Source organism: Ambystoma mexicanum, chromosome 6q (genome assembly GCF_040938575.1).
Source record: "Ambystoma mexicanum isolate Mex_15411 chromosome 6q, UKY_AmexF1_1, whole genome shotgun sequence".
In the NCBI taxonomy this organism is placed as follows: Eukaryota; Metazoa; Chordata; class Amphibia; order Caudata; family Ambystomatidae; genus Ambystoma; species Ambystoma mexicanum.
In genome coordinates this window covers 1,196,943,817-1,196,961,231 of record NC_090937.1, presented here as the reverse complement: position 1 = coordinate 1,196,961,231, position 17,415 = coordinate 1,196,943,817, and the positions used below count along the sequence as shown (strand labels likewise).

The window sequence follows — 17,415 nt, the reverse complement described above, 5'->3', positions numbered from 1 at the left end:
ATCCCAGATAGAGTTGATATTCAGTTTGTCAGCCATATCTCTAACATGCATTAACCAGGCATTATATTTAGCATGGTGTAAGGTCAAGAGATTCCTCATGGCATTTCTATAACTAAGCAATAATCCCCGAGCTTGAGGGGCATTACCTGACTCAGGATGCCCCCTGCCCCCCGGCATGGGGATTATTTCTATTAGTACCCTGGCCCGTTGGACTCAGGTACTAAAAGCGTGTTTTTTTTTTTCTTTTGTGAAATGCTCCGGCGTTTTGGAAAGAAAGAAAGAAAGGGCCATTGAAAATTAATTTTAAAAAGTAAAACAAATAAAATTGCCACCATGGACTCCCTTTCCATGGTGGCAATTAAAAAAATAGGAAAAAGGTAAACAAAATAAATGTCTGTCATGGAAAGCAGAGGAGGGACTATGGGTAGTAATCTACAATACAGAAGAGCTCCAAATCTTGGACTCATTTAATACAGCCTTATAGAGCAAGGGAGGGACCCTTATCACCGGATGCCCCACCAAGTTAATGCCTGGGGCAAATTAATTTGCACATGTTGATAATAGCAAAAGGTTTTGGGCTTGTGTTGGCAAAGTAAAAAATGTTAGTTTAATGTTTAATGTTTAATTTAAATGTTAGTTTAAAAGCGAGTTAAGCCAAAGAAAATTGTATTACATGAAATTATTTTGTAATATTTTAATACCTATGTTACCTTGATACGGTAAGCATTTTAATTCCAAACTTAGTTGAAGTGGAATAGATTTAGGAGCAATATTATAGTGAACCGGTTGTTATAAAATAAGAAGTGAAAACATTTTTTCAAGTTTCAGCTTTCACCTTGGTGTGATATGTTAAGTTGGGATGTCATTAAAATAAACGTTGCTCCGAAAATGCATTGCTGTTTTTTGAATGCAGGCATAGGCTCTCTGGGAGTGCAGTCAATACCAGTTGTTATTGATTGCATTTCAAATATTCTGATTGACTAAGAGGTCAATAACGATTTCTATTTTTTTTTTTTATTAGAATTTTTATATACCGCGCCACAGGCCCAAGGTCTCAGGGCGCACAAAAAGCAGGACAAACGTATAGGATTAGGAGAACAAAAAACCTAGGCAGTGTGCTAATAGTGGTAGCAGCAGGGCTGAAACTATAACACCCCAAACACCCAGTTCTTGTCTTGTCAGAATAAGACATGGCACAGGTTGCGAGGAGACATTAAAATGTGATTTTCAATCTGCTGCAGTGCGGCTACGTCCTCAATTTTACATATCTCCGCCCCATATAAGGTAGCAGATAATGCATTAGCCATATATACATTGAGGTTGGAATTGTAATACATGCCCAAAATGTTCAGAAAAACTCGTCATTGATCCCCCCATCCAGTGTTGTGAGCTTCTAAAGATCTAGGTGTGCCATCTGTGCTACTAATACATTTTACCGCCAGATGAAAAAATACCTGCACTTTCTCTAACATCTCCTCTGACAAACTTATATCCAATGTGTTTGTTTTTTAATTAGGACAAGCCATACATTTTCTTTTTGTTGTCTTAAAAACAAGGTTCTTTGATAAACCTTCCCCTTGGGGAGCATTGTAAACGCCTGTAATCCAGAAGTGGACCACGTCATAAGAATAACTCCATTTGTTCCTCATTTTAGAAAGAGCAGATAAGCGCCAAGGGTGTTGGTTTTTCTGATTACCCGGGTATAACTGACAGAAGCATTCTTATACTAAGTAAACATTGCAGACCACAACACAAAACGATTGATTAGTTAATGCTGGGTTTCACAAAGTTTCTTTCAGGAAACGCATCATTGGATTTTAAGGTTCGTTTTAAGGTTTCTGAACACGAAATACAAGGAGTGATTTCACAATAAACCCATGATTATACTAACAAGGGTAGGCGGAAAATGTCCTTTTTTACCAAGTCCCATCTGGAAGGCTGCCTGCAAGTCATGTATTTACTCATTCAAGATAACTAAAAACATGCTGATGGGATATTGCACTTGCCCTTTACAAAAAGTATTAAAAAAGTAAACACCTGAATAGAAAGGGTCCCACTTGAGGTATCCATTATTATGATACCACTGAGTGAATATATAAATAAAACGCGTACAGTAAACATGTAAATCCACATTGTCATGCCAGTACAAAGAGAAAACAAGTTGCTAACGTGTGATTTTTGTCATCACTTACCTTAATTAGAACACAACAATCAGACTCTTTCCTGTCCACGTAGATATCAATCAGTACATCTTCATCGAGGGAAACCTAGCACACAAGCAAACACACGTTATCCCTCCTTTGGTAATGAGGCATGACACACATATGCACCAAGTGATGGTCCTACTCCTATTATGCCTTCTCTGACAGGGGCCAACATGCCTACTTGAGCTTCTTCAACATCCAAAACTGCAAAATGATCACAAGAAATAAGTATGTATTCATACATTTCTTTACATATTCTAGAATTTGAGAAAATGATACCTTATAAAAATGAGGCTTTCTTTATCTACTGAACATAGCCGCATGTGCAATACTGACCAGGCTGACATTTTCATATAATGAAGAAGTTGGTATTTTTCAGGTGCACAGATGCTAATGTACATTACAGTGACGTTGAGCTAATGGTGGCTTCCGCTAAATAAACCTGTAGCTTAGTGTCTGTTTATGACATAGCATGTCCTCTTTTTTGCTCTTTGTTTCTTTCTCTGGCCTACTCATACATCCCAGGAGGAGTGGATGGAGATGCCCTCCAAGATATATCCATCTGTAACCATTTGGGTCACAGATTTGGGTTCACTCTGCACAATTCAGTTCAGCAGTTAGAAAGCTATGAAGCAAGCTCCTTTCATTGCAACAAATGTCTGTTGTCCTCTTTTCTGCCAATTTAAACAGGATAGTATATATTGCAAACTGTCCACTTTCCTCAAAAATCTTTTCCCCCAACAGGCCGCTTTCCCCAAACTTGGCCTGTTGAGATGAACGTTTAGTGAAAGTGGGCAGAATACAGAGTGGCAGCAGTGGCAGCAAACTGCGGAGGTAAGGGGTGGGTGGGGCATGCAGTGAGGTTGGGGTTGGGCTGGCTAATGAGCAGGATAAGGGCAGAGGTGTTTTGAGGCAGAGAGGTCGGTCCCAGGGGTTGGCGGTGCTGGTGGGAGCCCGGGGTTGCTGGTTTCTACCCTGCATTTAAGGGTGGGGAAGGCAGGCGGTGAGACACAGGGGACTATGGGGATACCCCTGCATTAGAGAAAAGCAAGTGGAAGAGCAGGCACAAATATGTGTTTTCCCTGCAACAAAGAAGCTGCACTTGGTAAACGGGATTTCGTCAAAAATGGCCTACAGGGAAAAAACATGGATCCAGATATTGCACAAGTGCATGAGCTGCTTGTAAGAGCATCCGCTGGCCAAACACATACCTTAAGTAACGTCTCCCAGAACATATACATTATATCGCTCAAACACTTAAAGGTCTTTGCTGCTCTTTGCTAAACACAGGGTATGTACCCTCAGTAAACAGGGACTTTAAAATCTGTTCTATTTATTATATTTGAACAGAACAGTGTGTGCTCAGAATCATCTATATAGTTGAAAGACCATAAACACACAAGGCTATGCTTTGTTAGAAGTACCTATCAGGTATTAATCACATGGTTTCTGGCCTCATCTAATTACCTTGCAGGGAACACCTTCTGAATCCATCAATACAAATCCACAAGGTCAGCTGTCTCACATTCATTCATGGCCACATATTGCTTTTTGATCCTATATATCGGAGAAGAATGTGTGTGGTTTCAGGCATTAAATGGTGTGAAGGGGGATGAGAGTGCAACGAGTCAGTCTCATTTGTAGTTGGTAACCGCACTCACTGTGCTTCAGTTTGTTACCCTCCCAGCCTAGCCGTCACTCCACATCATGATGTGCGGTCACACAATCTCTTTCTTTCGTTGTATGGTTGGAGGGGTTTCCTTTGCCTTGCTAAGCACCACATTCCTGCTAGGTAATAATGCTGACACTGCTGGACACAGAAGGGCATAATTCCCATTAACAACCACCAACCCTTACTGAAGCTTCCCTTGAGCCTGATAATTTAGGCTATGGGGCCATTACTGGCTGCTCTGGTCCTCTGCACCCTGTGTTATTATTTGATTTAATATTGAACATTTATAATAAACATGCTGTCCAAAAGGTTATGCTTCCACCCTTACTTCCTATGCAGCTAATTTAGTTTGTAGCAAGGGTACAAACCAGTCGCCACATTTTTACCCTATACATTTCGTTCAGAAAAAAATGTCATTAGCTTCAATGGTAAATAAACACCTCAACTGAATTTGTTTTTGGTATCAAAAAAATGAAATAAAAAGGAAGTTCAATCTAAGTTCTAATGGAGTAGATAACATTTCCTTGCTCTGAAATAATGCTGCTGTAGGGTTTTATTGGAAAAAAGTATATGCTATGAAACTGTTGTGTCTAGTTTTAGTTGCTAATGTGCTAGTTTGCTGACAAAGCAATGGCACTCCACCAGAGATCTGCTTAATAATGTTTAAAAAAATATGTTAACTATCATCTGTGATTTCAACAGGACCACATGAAGTTCAGATTTGCACTGAAATCCCTTCGATACACAAACCCCACACAAGCATACAAGACCCACTTGTTCATTGATGCACATGAATTGTTCATGTGAAAGAAGTTGTATAGAAACACGTAAGTGTACTCTCCTTATATAAGTATGTTTACATGAAAAATGATTGACGAAAGTTCATTCCATATCATGTAGGTGTAAGTTTTGTAGCATATTTTATGGCCTTGATAATGTCCACGGTACAGTGTACAGATCTTATAAGCAACCACATCTGTTTCAAGCTGCTATGTAGTAGATTTTCTGTGTGGATAACACCATCTAAGTGTGTGTGATCGGAGGCTCCTGCCTACAAACCAAAGCGTATTGGGATCACAACGACCCAGAACCCTGCTTGCAAGTCTGGAAATTATGTAGAGCACTGTGATTGGCATCCAGGTGGGTCGATTGACAGGATGTTCATGTTCTTTTTCTTGGCCACATCCTGATTTTCCAAAGGACCCTGAACACCATCTGAGGTTCCTGCCTGAAAAACTAAGCTCCTTGTGCCTACAACTCCCAGGACACTGCCTGCAAGTCTGGAAGCCACCAGGACCACTGGGATTGGCTCCCAAAGGGTCATGCGACTAACTGGATATTTGTTTTCATGTGTACTCTGTTTTTTTGGCCATATCCTGATTTGCCAGTGGACACTGTGAACCATCCGAGGGCCCTGCCTGCAGACTAAAGCTCACTGGGCCTACCATGTACACTGCACTGCCTGGAGGTCTGACAGACATCTGCCAAACATTGTGATTGGATCACCGAGGGCCATGTGACTGAATGTTGGTTTGATTTTTTTTTCTTTTACTTAGCCACATCCTGCTTTCCTAGGAGACCCTGTGCGTCATCTGAGGCTCCTGTTTGCAAAATGAATCTTGCTAGACCTACAACATGCAGGACCCTGCCCGTTCATCCTAAATCTCTCTGGAGCAATGTGATTGGATCCCAGCCGGTCATGTGGTGCACTGATTCAATTATTCAGTCTCCCTTGGGCACCCAGCTCTGGTGTCCTCAGCCAAGGGCAACTCCAAATTAGGCATGATATAGCTGGAACAGTCCTAGAGCCAGATGTCCTGTTCACCCTTTACCTGACTTGCACTCATAGGGATCCTTCCACCTATTGACTATGCATTCACCACAGAGATTCTGTTACCTCACAGGACCAATGAACATTATGTTTTTAGCCAGTTAACTGACTTTTTGTTCCTATAGCCCCACTGTGGCCCAAATCAGAACATACACTTCATTCTTCTTAGCCAGGCATCTACCCTAACCCTGTCTGCTCACCCACCTATTTTCTCTCTCTTGGGATGCACCCTATTTTCATTGTCTTCACTAGGCTATTGCTTCTACTCTTCATCATGCACCTTGACTTTGCTCCATTCTTCCGTCTACTCACTCTTCCTCTTCCCTCTGCCATAGCTTTCAGCCTCAACCCCTCCTCTGTTTTTCAGGATCTCCAACTTTATCTATCCCCTTCTCCTACTACACAAGACTTGCTCCCCTCCCCCAATTCATACCAATCTTTCACTTGGCTTCTGGAATTAACAATCCCTCTGCAACAAATATTCCTATATCAGTGACCACTAAATTCTACTCCTAATCTCACCTCTTCAATAACTAAGAGGAACTCATTCCGGCAGGACTATCTTGCACCTTTCCTTGATAACATGAGAACCTCTCTCCTGTTTCTACTGTATTCATGCCTCTTCCATTGACCGTGCCTTTTCTGGTTTCACTTTGTACTTGTGACTCCATTTGACAAACACTATCCTGCTTGCACAGTCACAGCTTCCCACCCTCAGCCTTGCATCACCTCTGAAATTCAGATCATCAAAACAAACATCCTCTGTGACTTACATCCAAACCAATGTGCATTGCCTCCTCAATTTCTGCTATTGACTTTACTTACTATTTTTTCTCTTAACTCTCTAAACCTTCAAAATCTCTCACAGCCCTCCTCTCTTTCACTCCCCAATCCTTCTCCTGCCGACCAACTCTCCCTCCACCTATTCTACTCTTGATGACTCCATACCTCACTTACTGAATTAGCACCCATCCTTTACAGTGACTACCAATCTTGGGCTCATATCAACCCTTTTGCTCACCGACATCATTACAAGTTGTGCAGTACGGATTAAATGTGGTGGTATTACCATATACTGCCACATTGTCGCACTGCCCAACTATGAGGTGGGTGGAAAGTTGGAAGATCACGATGAGCTGAACGTAAATCCATTTTCTGCCCATTTTCAGCAGAATTACCACAGCAGAATTACTGCTGCAGTAATTCCACTGACAATGCCCCACTGCGTCCTATGGACTCAAAAGAAAATGTGGATTTACACTGCCACTGCCACTTGTAATCCGGTGATAATATGTCAGTCTAGGTGGTGGTAACAGTAATACAGTTTGGTGGAATCTGAGTCGAGTTACCACCCAGATACCACCAAACTCATAATGAGACTTTCACCTGTCCATATCCCTCTGAGCTCTTTAACCGCTCTCTCTCTCCTCTGGATTCTTCTCTACCTCCTTCAAATCTACAACTGTCTTACCCGTATGTAAGAAACCCTCTGCTGACCCAAGCATCTCAGCAATCTATCACTGAGTTTCCCTCCATCCCCAGCAGGTAGTCTTCAACTAAATCACTAAGTAACTTGTGAATAATGCTTTTGGAGGTCTGCTTCAATTTGGTTTCCATAGTAAATACTCCACTGATACTGCCCACGTGCCTGTCTCCTACTTTCTCTCTGATGCCTACCACTTCAAACTCTCCTATACTCATCCTATACTCCATTTCCCTCCTCACTCTCAAGGACCTTGGGTTTCACAAATCTGCTTTCACCTGGATCACCTCCTACCTGGAAGGTCAATCCTTTAAATACTGCTGGAACTCACGAACATCTGACTGCACCCCTCTCCCTGCTAGCATCCCTGAAGGATCAGCAGGGAGAGGGAACTCTTCTCTTTTCACACTATATCACTGCACTAGGAACATGTATCTCCTTCTTTGGCTGTTATTGTGACCCTTTTGTTGATGACACTCAAATATTTTTCTCCTTCCCCTCCTTTACACCAGCAATCTCTAAACAGACCACAAACTGCCTCATTGCAATTCCGTACTGCTTCATGCAGAACTCTTCAAACATGCATGTGCTCTTTCTTCCAGCTTCCAGTGCCATCCCTCTCCTCTCTTCTCCTATCTTCTTCTTGCCTGGCCTTCTTGCTCCCTCGCCAAGGCTTGCAACCTTGGGTTCCTCTTTGATAGTGACCTCTGACTGCAATTCATCATTATCACTCCCTCTGCCTCTAAAACTCACATCTTCACCCTTGTGCTCAGCACACTTGACTGCTGAGCCTACTGATTGGCCTTTCTCTGTACTTGCTCTTCCCTCTACACAAAGTCATCCACTTTGGTAACTGCATTCTCTTCAACCGACTCAGATCCTCCAGATCAATGAAAATTGACCCCGGGCCACTGATCACAAAATATCTTTTCCTGTGATTGGTCTTCATGTTGTAGACAATTGTAATTTTTTCCTGTTTCCCCCTGACCTTCATCTTGTGTGGGGCTCACTCCTTCAGCCCCTACCCATTGGTCCATTCCCCCTAACCACATCTCGCTCCCCTGTTGTGTGGGGATCACGCTCGCACTCCAGATCTCTCACTAGGCCCTGCTACATCCAACTCCTTCCCTACCCTAACCACCCTGAGCACATTTCCCTCCTCCCTGTCCCTGTGCCCTCCCCATAAGAAACCCTTTGACAAGCCACCCCCTCCCACTCTTTCCCACTCTGCCTGGCATGCATGAAAGACATTTGTGGAAATGTCCCAACAGGCCATTGTGCACACAAAGTGGTCTATAAGGAAATTGCCTACATTAGCCTCATCCTCCCCCACTTCTACCTACCAACATCATACAGGTTTGTTCACCATGCACAACTTTCCTTTTTGAAGTTCCTTCTTCTAGTCTTCAACGATATATATGGCCGTGCTCCTCAATATCTTGTTCCCTCCAATCCTTCTCTGCACCCAACCTGCTACATCACTGCCCCATATCCCCCTGTGCCTCCTCATACTTCCTCTTTTTCTCCTTACCTGCCCCACTCCACTGAAACCCACGGCCCCTAAAAATTCCAGCACAACTGTGGATCTCTTGGAAGCTCAGTTTAAACATCACCCACTGGCTAAAGAGGGAGCACTCCCTGCCATCTCTCGATCCACCCTACCTGACCCCACCACTTCCTACAGTGACACTTAATTATGCTATTTTCTATATTCATATAGTACTCATCTTTAGTTTGAAGCACTTGTCCCCTTAGGTTAATTTTAAAGTTGAAAGTCATCTGTTTTCTTCTATATATTTGTCTTCGTTTGTTTTGTTTTGTGCCTGGTTTATGTCGCAATGTTGTGCACCCTCATTAACTTGCTTGCTACCAAGAACTGAACTTTCTACAATTGTACAGGCCACCATGGTGAGAAATTCCTCAGCCACCTGCAAATGTATTAAATCATTTCTGATAAAAATTGGCATGCTTGTTCTTCACATAAATACAAATACAAATGCATGCTTCTTTCTGTAAACAGTACTTTTTTTCATAAGGTGCTACCAAATGTTTTAAAGTCCTCTGATGGTGGGCTGCCCATGAGATTCCATATCAGGACGCTGCCTACTTTTGTAGTGCTAAATATTGTTGGCACCATGGATGACAGTAGCAACATGCTGCTAATGTGTATGTAGTATTACGTTCAATCGGTTTTTTGGGGGCTCCTATGTGAGGAAGGTAAACACAGATACACTCCCAATATTAGCACTTTTACATGTATGAGAACAATTTGTATTTATACTATATTGTTATGCATATCTGTGTGTGTCTGTTTGTCTGTGTGTGTGTATAAATATAATTTGGAGCTACACACATATTTGTGTAAATGAACACTATATATATATATATATATATGTATATAGCTTCCTGTATGTGTTTTATTCTGGTTATCGTTAGTGACTGTACTTAGTTGTTTGCTACACAGGGGAAGATTTGCTGCAAATGTGTAGGAATTAGGATGTTTACATGAAGTATAGGAGTCAACAGGACAGATTCAAACAATGATTTAATGAGAAATACCATTGAAAAACACTTTGTGAATCATGCCCTATGAGCGTCTAGTATAATTAGTATATACAGCATGACACTTCTTTCAAGATATGGCATGTACACCACATAAACAGTTCTATGGACAGATATATGTGAAAATAAACAAAACAATCTGTCACACCTGAGTCTCTTTCCACTTGGTGATACAATTGTTTTCTATATCCATTTGCTTTACTTGGTCTTCCTTCACCTGTTGAAAAACATTGAACAAAGCATTGAACGATTTAAACATTTTAAAAAACAAATATGTATGCACCTGCACAAGACATTACAATATCATGTTGAATCACTAGCAAAAAGAAACGTTACTATAAAGTTCTTAGCTTCAAGAATCGGAGCCAAGTTACAATCATGCATGTAACAGCCATTACTCTACGTTGATGTGTTGTTTGCTCTTTGCAGATTTCTATTCCTGTTGAACATCTATAGGAAATGCTGTTAAGCCAGCCGCAAAAGCAATTACATCCACGTTTGACGTCTAATAACTCCAACAGTGAACTGCCCATATTTGGGAAAAAGGATATTTAAATGCAAATTGTGTTTGGAAATGTGAACTGCTCATGCATAACGTACACTTATATTTACATTACAAATATACTACCAAGACGTATGCTTAGTTTGGGGAATTAGTGTGCCAGTTGTAAATGAGAGGACATCCAACTTATGGTGCCCTCAGGTACAAAAGAACATTTGATAATTAAACAACAAGACATTTGCTCCTGATCTCACTGCTAGTGACATTCTCAATGTTTAAGTCATAGGCTCTACATAGGCAAATATGTTTAAACAATGTTGGACGTATATAAGAAGAGAATGCCTCAAATGTAATACTGTATATTCCAATTGTAGTTTCAGAAAACAATGCACCCTTTTGAATTTGAATTTGCCCAACTGCTTGTTCCCTGCTCATGAAATTATGTAGGACCTGTGCCATTTTTTTTTTGTGAGTAACAAACACACACTAGTGGTTTATCATATGTGAATTCAAGTCATACAACCAAAGGACATGTAGTGTACAAACAAGCATACATGAGTAAAATAAACAAAGCAGCGAAAACCTCTTAAAAGGTTTCTCTAAACCCTCTGGATGTATTCATACGGTCTGATTTACAAAACATTTTTAACTGTGCAATCCTATTGAAAACTGCTCTGTTAATCAGCCGTGTTGTCTGTATGAATGATACGTTATCATGCTGGGATCTCAAGCAAATTACAAAATCTTTTTAGGATTCCATTGCCCTATTGGCTATGAATACAAACACAAATGTATTGATGTTGATAACAAATCTATCCCTGCTTCACCACAATGTTTATCCTTTGCTCATATTCATAATAAATAAAAGTAGGAAAACACAAACGTATATATTTCCTCAAGCTATGTCCCTAGAAACTGGGACAATGTCAGAGGAGTAGCCAGGAGTGTCTAACAATTGGGGCATGAAGCTAATGTAGATGGGACCACCACAGTGGGAGGGAGAAACCGCTGGGTATTAAACGTGTTATAAATAATTTAGAATTACAGTGACACTAACATCCGTAACTGTCCACAGAGTGCTGCAGAGTGGGCATTTATAGGTTTTGGGTGGGCCTTGCCTGCTCAGGCACCAACCTCTTAAAGGAATAATTCTTCCACAATTGCTGCCATTCTCCATCCATGCATGTGGTCATGATAGTTCCTTTTATCTTCTTCCATACACAATCACAAATCTCTCTCGACTGCCCTATTTTATTGTCCTTCACTACCCCTGTATGTTGTGTATAGGGATCTTGCTTCCCAAATGTGCGTTGACATCATAAAACCAAAAACGTAGATGCATACATCATATATATATATATATATATATATATAAAACAACAAAAAACATTGTTAAAGGGACATTATGGTTAAGTTGCTCTACTAAAAAACCTATGAAATTCAATGGAAAAAAGTTGCTACAGAGATGTTATGGTTACAGGTAAAACCGAAAACCCCCAGAAATTTGTCATTTATGGTAAGATACGCAACCATAACTCGCGCTACCACTGTGCACTGCAAGGACTAACACCCATAACCTGAAAGATGACATCACAAATTCATTCTGCACAGCTGCTGCAGCCACCAACAGGAACATATGTGTATGGCAGTGGATTCTTAAAACATCCTTGCACACCATAGGGTACGCTGCAGACCCTTACCTGGCAAAGGGCATTGTATTGTGCATGTACTGCGACGCATGACTCTACAAGGGGAAAGTACTTGGAAGTGCTTGGGAAGGATTGGTTTGGGAGCATGACAATGACTGACGGCTATTTAAGTCATGGCCACCCAACATTTCCCTTTCTTTGTGCATTTCCACTATGCTATCCTTGAAGGTGGAGCCTCTTCCATACCGGGCCTTGCCTTCCTTTCCTTCAGTGTGGTGTGTTACAAGATAAAAATAAATGGAAAGCAACTGGAAGAGGAAAAAAGTTCAATGAAAAAAGCTGCTTTCAGAGTTGAAAGGCACACATAGATGTCTTCACAATGTACCGCTGCTTTCTCCATTCCCGGATGAAATTAAAAGTAACGCAACCACTTCTGTGTCGGTGTAATGCAATAAAAATGTATGCATTAGATTGGAAATATGCACATGACCTAGGCAAGTGCCTCCTTCATCACAAACAGTATGGAAACTCTAGTAACATACTGTGCACTTTTCCCTCCAAATGAAGAACAATAATGGCAGCATGGTCGCACATCACCAAAGTCTCCCAAACACAAGCCAAAAGCAGTCACTGCATTGCAGGTACTCCATACCAGTTCAAATCCACATAGTAGAATCCAAAATGAACAACCAATGTGCAGTGTGTTCATTCACTTTAAATCAATGTATTCCAAACACAGTAGCTCGTGAAGCACACAGCCATAACCGCAACTTCCGCATTGTATCGACAAATAAACTGAATATCACAGTTTTTTGTAAAACCACACCCAGAAACCTTAATCAGCAATGCCGTAGCATGCACAGAGCCATTGCTATGGCCGCCATCTGCAAAAGGGGCAGATGTGGCACGTGCAACCTTGTATCTATTGCGATGTCCGCGGACTTATCATGCTGTGCGCGTGGGAGTGGGGCAATAAATGTCATCCAGGGTAGGGGATTTTGTTTGCAGTGGTGGCTCTCAAAAGGGCCATTTTGTATATTTTTTTTTTAAAGCTGCTTCCATAGAAACCATTTTTTTCCGGTTTTTATAAGTGTTTTTGTTTGTTTTACTTCGCCTCACATTCTAACAATAGCATCTGCAGTGCAGCCTGTAGATTGGAAAGGTGAACATATCGATAACCAATGTTGTCATTCCCACAGGAGTACATCCTAGCAGCACGCAAGAAGTAACACATACTTCTGTTGATAAGACGCCTTCTGACCTCTGGCTGATGACAACATTCATTGGAATAGTTATATACTGGACGTGGTGGTATGCATGAGAAAAGCACCTTCGCAGTGGGAAAAATGTGCATCACTGCTTTCATCATCTTTTTGAGTTGACTGTACACGTGAACAAGCCATGGAACCCAAAAGCAAGCCTCCATAGTGCACGACCACAACGTAAACAGTTGCGCAAGTGGCCACTCATCGACATTCTGCAAGTAAGTGTCTGAAACTTCACACATCGACAGTGCACCACAAAGCCTCCACTTCCTCCAAATTCAAATTTCCATTAAAGCCTCTTTCCATGGCATACTGCAGCAGAACTAGCACAAAGCGATCACTCACCATGAAAACTGTGTGTTTCTCCATCTCTGCCAGCCTCACTGCACAGAGTAATGAAACAAAATATGGCCACCCTTTCCTGTGACGCACACCCTGACCACCTGATAGGATAATTTCCACATTCGCATTTCCATTGGCCAGCATGGTGAGAAGCGCAGATTGTGGCACGTTTGCTCTCCATGTAACACTAGCAATTATGTACAACAGTACCCTGCGTACATAACACACCAGAAATGTTGTTGTGCAATCCCCCACAGTCCCATTTCCATGGCCACTGTTCTGAAAATCCCTGCATGCGGCTTTCGGGGAAGAAATGTCAACCAGGGTAAGGGCTTTCTGCTGTAGGGGTGGCTCTGAAAAGAGCCGTTGTGGGTTTCTTTTTCTTTTTCTTTTTTTTAAATTATCTGCTTCCACAAAAGAGCTTGTTTTCGGTTTCATAGAGTAGTGTGTTTTCTTTTCGTCCTCAGATTCTTACAGGAACCTTTTGAGTGCATCTTGGAGATGAGCAAACAAAACACCATTACCAATGGACAACAACGAAATACCATTTGATAGGAAGACCTCTGCATATGCAGAACTAATTATGTCATTGGTACAGAAAAGCATGCCACGAGCACACAGAAATTCAGACATGCTTCTGTTACTCAGACAGCTTCCAGCCTCAACAGACAATATAAGTGGTCCACACTCTTCTTGGTGGTATGGCAGAGAAAACCACCTGGCCAGTGGGAAAAAGCCTCTTCACTGCATTCATCAGCCTCTGGAGTCGACGGAGCAAATGTAAACAAGACACGCAACCCAAATGCAAGCCGCCATAATGCATGACGACAACATGCACAGTAGTGGAACTGGCCAGGTCTCTGCAAAGTGCATGCATATCAGCTAAACTGAGGTCATCGACAGTGCACCACAATGCGTCCACTGCTTGCAAACTGAAATTGCCATGAAAGTGTCTTCCTGACCATAATTGTGCAGATCTATCACAAAGGCATCACCCAAAGTGAACACAATGCGTTTCTCCATGTCCCCCAGCGTCACTATGCACAGTAATGAATGCCAGTATTACCCTCCCTTCCTGTGACCCACACCCTCATTACCTGACTGGATAATCCACACACTGCCATTTCCATTGGCCAGCATTCTGAGAAGCGCAGATTGTGGCAAGTGTCCTTCCCAAAGTACTGTGAGGGCCACGCCCCAGTAAAGCACAAATGGTCCTTCTTCCTCTTCCCACCACATGCTCATGGGGTATTGTTAAGTAATCACACACGCATCCACCAAAGCCATACAAGATGTCCGCATCCTACACTGTCAGTTCTCCACAAGACATCATATGTACCCTTACAAATTCAGCCTGCAAGTGTGCTGTTATTGGAAAGCATGTCCAGTGGAAAGTTTAGAGAAACATTACAGGATTTGTGCATGCACATTCATCCACATGAGCACCCATCACCACAAAATAAAGGTATGAATATTTGTTTAGCAGTATGATTACAACTCTGTTATAAGTGCCTCTGTGCACGATATCTGCCACTAAACGTCCATTATGTTTTTGAAAAACATAGTGTTTTTTCCCCCATCTCCTTCCATGAAGTGGCACTTCAATGGTATCGGCTTGTGATGTTTTCATTTTGCCATATCATACAGTGTATTAGTGAAACAGGAACTCTCTTCTTTCCTTCCAACAGTCCTGCCTAAAAGGTCCTACCTAAAAATGATTGTGCACTGGTTTCCTACCCACCCTCTAATCTGTGCCCCAGTCCACCTCCCTCCCGATAGTTCCACCTCTGCACTGGCTTTCTGACAACCTCCTCACTTGGGGACTGTTTTCTGTAACCCTAACAGTCCAACCACCACTTGATGTCTACACTTATCCTTACACTTGCCACCACCGGCCGTAGTGGCACTTATTGCTATTTTTTGTTGCTCCCATTATTCCACTGTGACTGCCCCCTTCCCATTCACTTGCGCACTCTCAGTGTCATCTGGCCTTCACACACGTGTGTGTCAGCGCGGTACAAATGCCACAAGATACCACATCACAGCATATCACATGATACACACACTGCATTCATAACAACAGGATGCCTGCCACATACCTAGTAGACTTCACAGAATGGTCTTTCCACTGTAATCCATGTACTACAAATGTTGGAAAAGTGCTCCCACAAAAGCAACACAGAATGTATGTTAGCAACGTTAAGCAAGTCCGTGCAGTGCAGGCATACAAACAGGATGCCTGTCATTTCCCTTGCACACATTTGTCATAGCCTCCTACATTTCTCAGTACAAACAGACCTTCTGCCACAGTGTTTGTGTACACACCACAACCAGCAACCACATTGCGCAATGCCTTAGCCTCCACAGTGCCAGTTCCATAGCTGCCATCCTGTAAAGAGCCAGATGTGGCACGTCTAATCCTAAAAGTACAGCGGAATCCACTGAGTTACTGTGCTAGGAACAGAAGGGGGGGTTTGAGGGGGAATGTAGAACAGGGTAGGTAAGTGTGTCTTTAGTACAGTCTCTAAAATGATTTTTTTTCTTCGTGTTTTCTCTCTTTTGCTGACTGTCTGTTTGCTTCTCTTCCTGACATTGGCGTTATCGATGAGAAAAGTCACCTTGGCAGTGTAAAACATCTGCATCAATACTGTCATCAACTTCTTTAGGTGAGCGAGCAAACGTGTGCATGACATGTACCCTAAATGTAGTGTTCCAAAATTCACGACCACCACATCAACAGTACCGAAAGAGGCCACACATGTGCAAAGCAGATCCATGCACCTGAAACCCAACTCTTAGACCGTGCCCCAGAAAGCCTCCACTTCTTCCAATTGAAAGTTAGCAGCAATGCCTATTTTCACGGCATACATCTTTCACAAAGGTATCACCCACGATTAACACTCTGGGTCTCGCCATCTCTGTAAACGTCAGTGACTTGAGTTTTGGGTGGAAATTTCCATTTCCATTTCCACTATTACATTTGCAACACTCCCTCATTAGATAGTATGAAATAGGCACACAAGCATGTAGCTATCACATTCATGACCACTGTATTGAACACTATAATTTCTGTTCAGCACTCCAGACATGCGTTACACACCCACAGTACACATGCACTCGGTGATGTTGATGAGTTCTTCTCATGGCACAATGTGTTAAGACAATTCTTCAAGCAAGTGTCCTGTAGAGGCAAACCCATATAAAACAGAAATATTAAGAAATGGGACCCTAATGTACAACGTGTTCACTGACCTACACCAACTGCTAGTGAACACATATTATCGCCCATTGCTTTTTCCACCAATTGTAAAATGTTCTCGACAACCACTCTTCAAAGATCACCATCCTCGGACGGATGCATAGTTAACCCTGTATTGGGGCTTTATGTGGTGCTGGGTGTTCCCAAGTCCTACTCTCTTAGGTGCATGACTAGTACGCCTTACCGAGACCCGGCACAACATATTGGCAGCAGGAATGGGAACATTTGCAGCGTGCCGCAATCCACAAATGTACCATACTATGGGTGGTATAAGGGGAAACCCATACCAAAGGCAAATAGCGACATGTGGCTACCTACTGTGTAATACGTGCAATAATGTACACCATATGGTACTGTATGCATATCAGTTTACTTGTGTTCTTCTACCACGTTTACAATTTCCTGCCCCACCATTCTTTAAACGTCACCTCCCTCAGAGACATGCGTACTTTAAACTGCATGCCTGCATTATGGTGCCATGGCTACGGTGCAGGCCTAGGCTCTTCAGGCCTGGCCTATGGCCTTTCGCCATGCACCCACCAGTTTAGGCCTTGCCCACACCCAGTAGAACATCACAGTCATGCAGGTGAACAAGTGGCCAGGTATATACCATCCAACCCTACCACTTCTAAGCACCCAGTACTTT

The 17,415-nt window shown here is 42.3% G+C and overlaps 1 protein-coding gene across 3 annotated transcripts in view; it reads right to left on the bottom strand.

Annotated features, from left to right (window-relative positions):
• Positions 1-17,415, bottom strand: part of ARAP2 (ArfGAP with RhoGAP domain, ankyrin repeat and PH domain 2) — a 1,740,202-nt gene that overhangs the window by 310,351 nt on the left and 1,412,436 nt on the right. For all 3 annotated transcript variants that reach the window (XM_069631830.1, XM_069631832.1, XM_069631831.1), the window contains 2 exons: positions 9,901-9,969; positions 2,193-2,267 (listed from right to left, as the gene is read on the bottom strand). In XM_069631830.1, the coding sequence (XP_069487931.1) occupies positions 2,193-2,267; positions 9,901-9,969 (144 nt within the window). The remainder of the gene's footprint in view (positions 1-2,192; positions 2,268-9,900; positions 9,970-17,415) is intronic.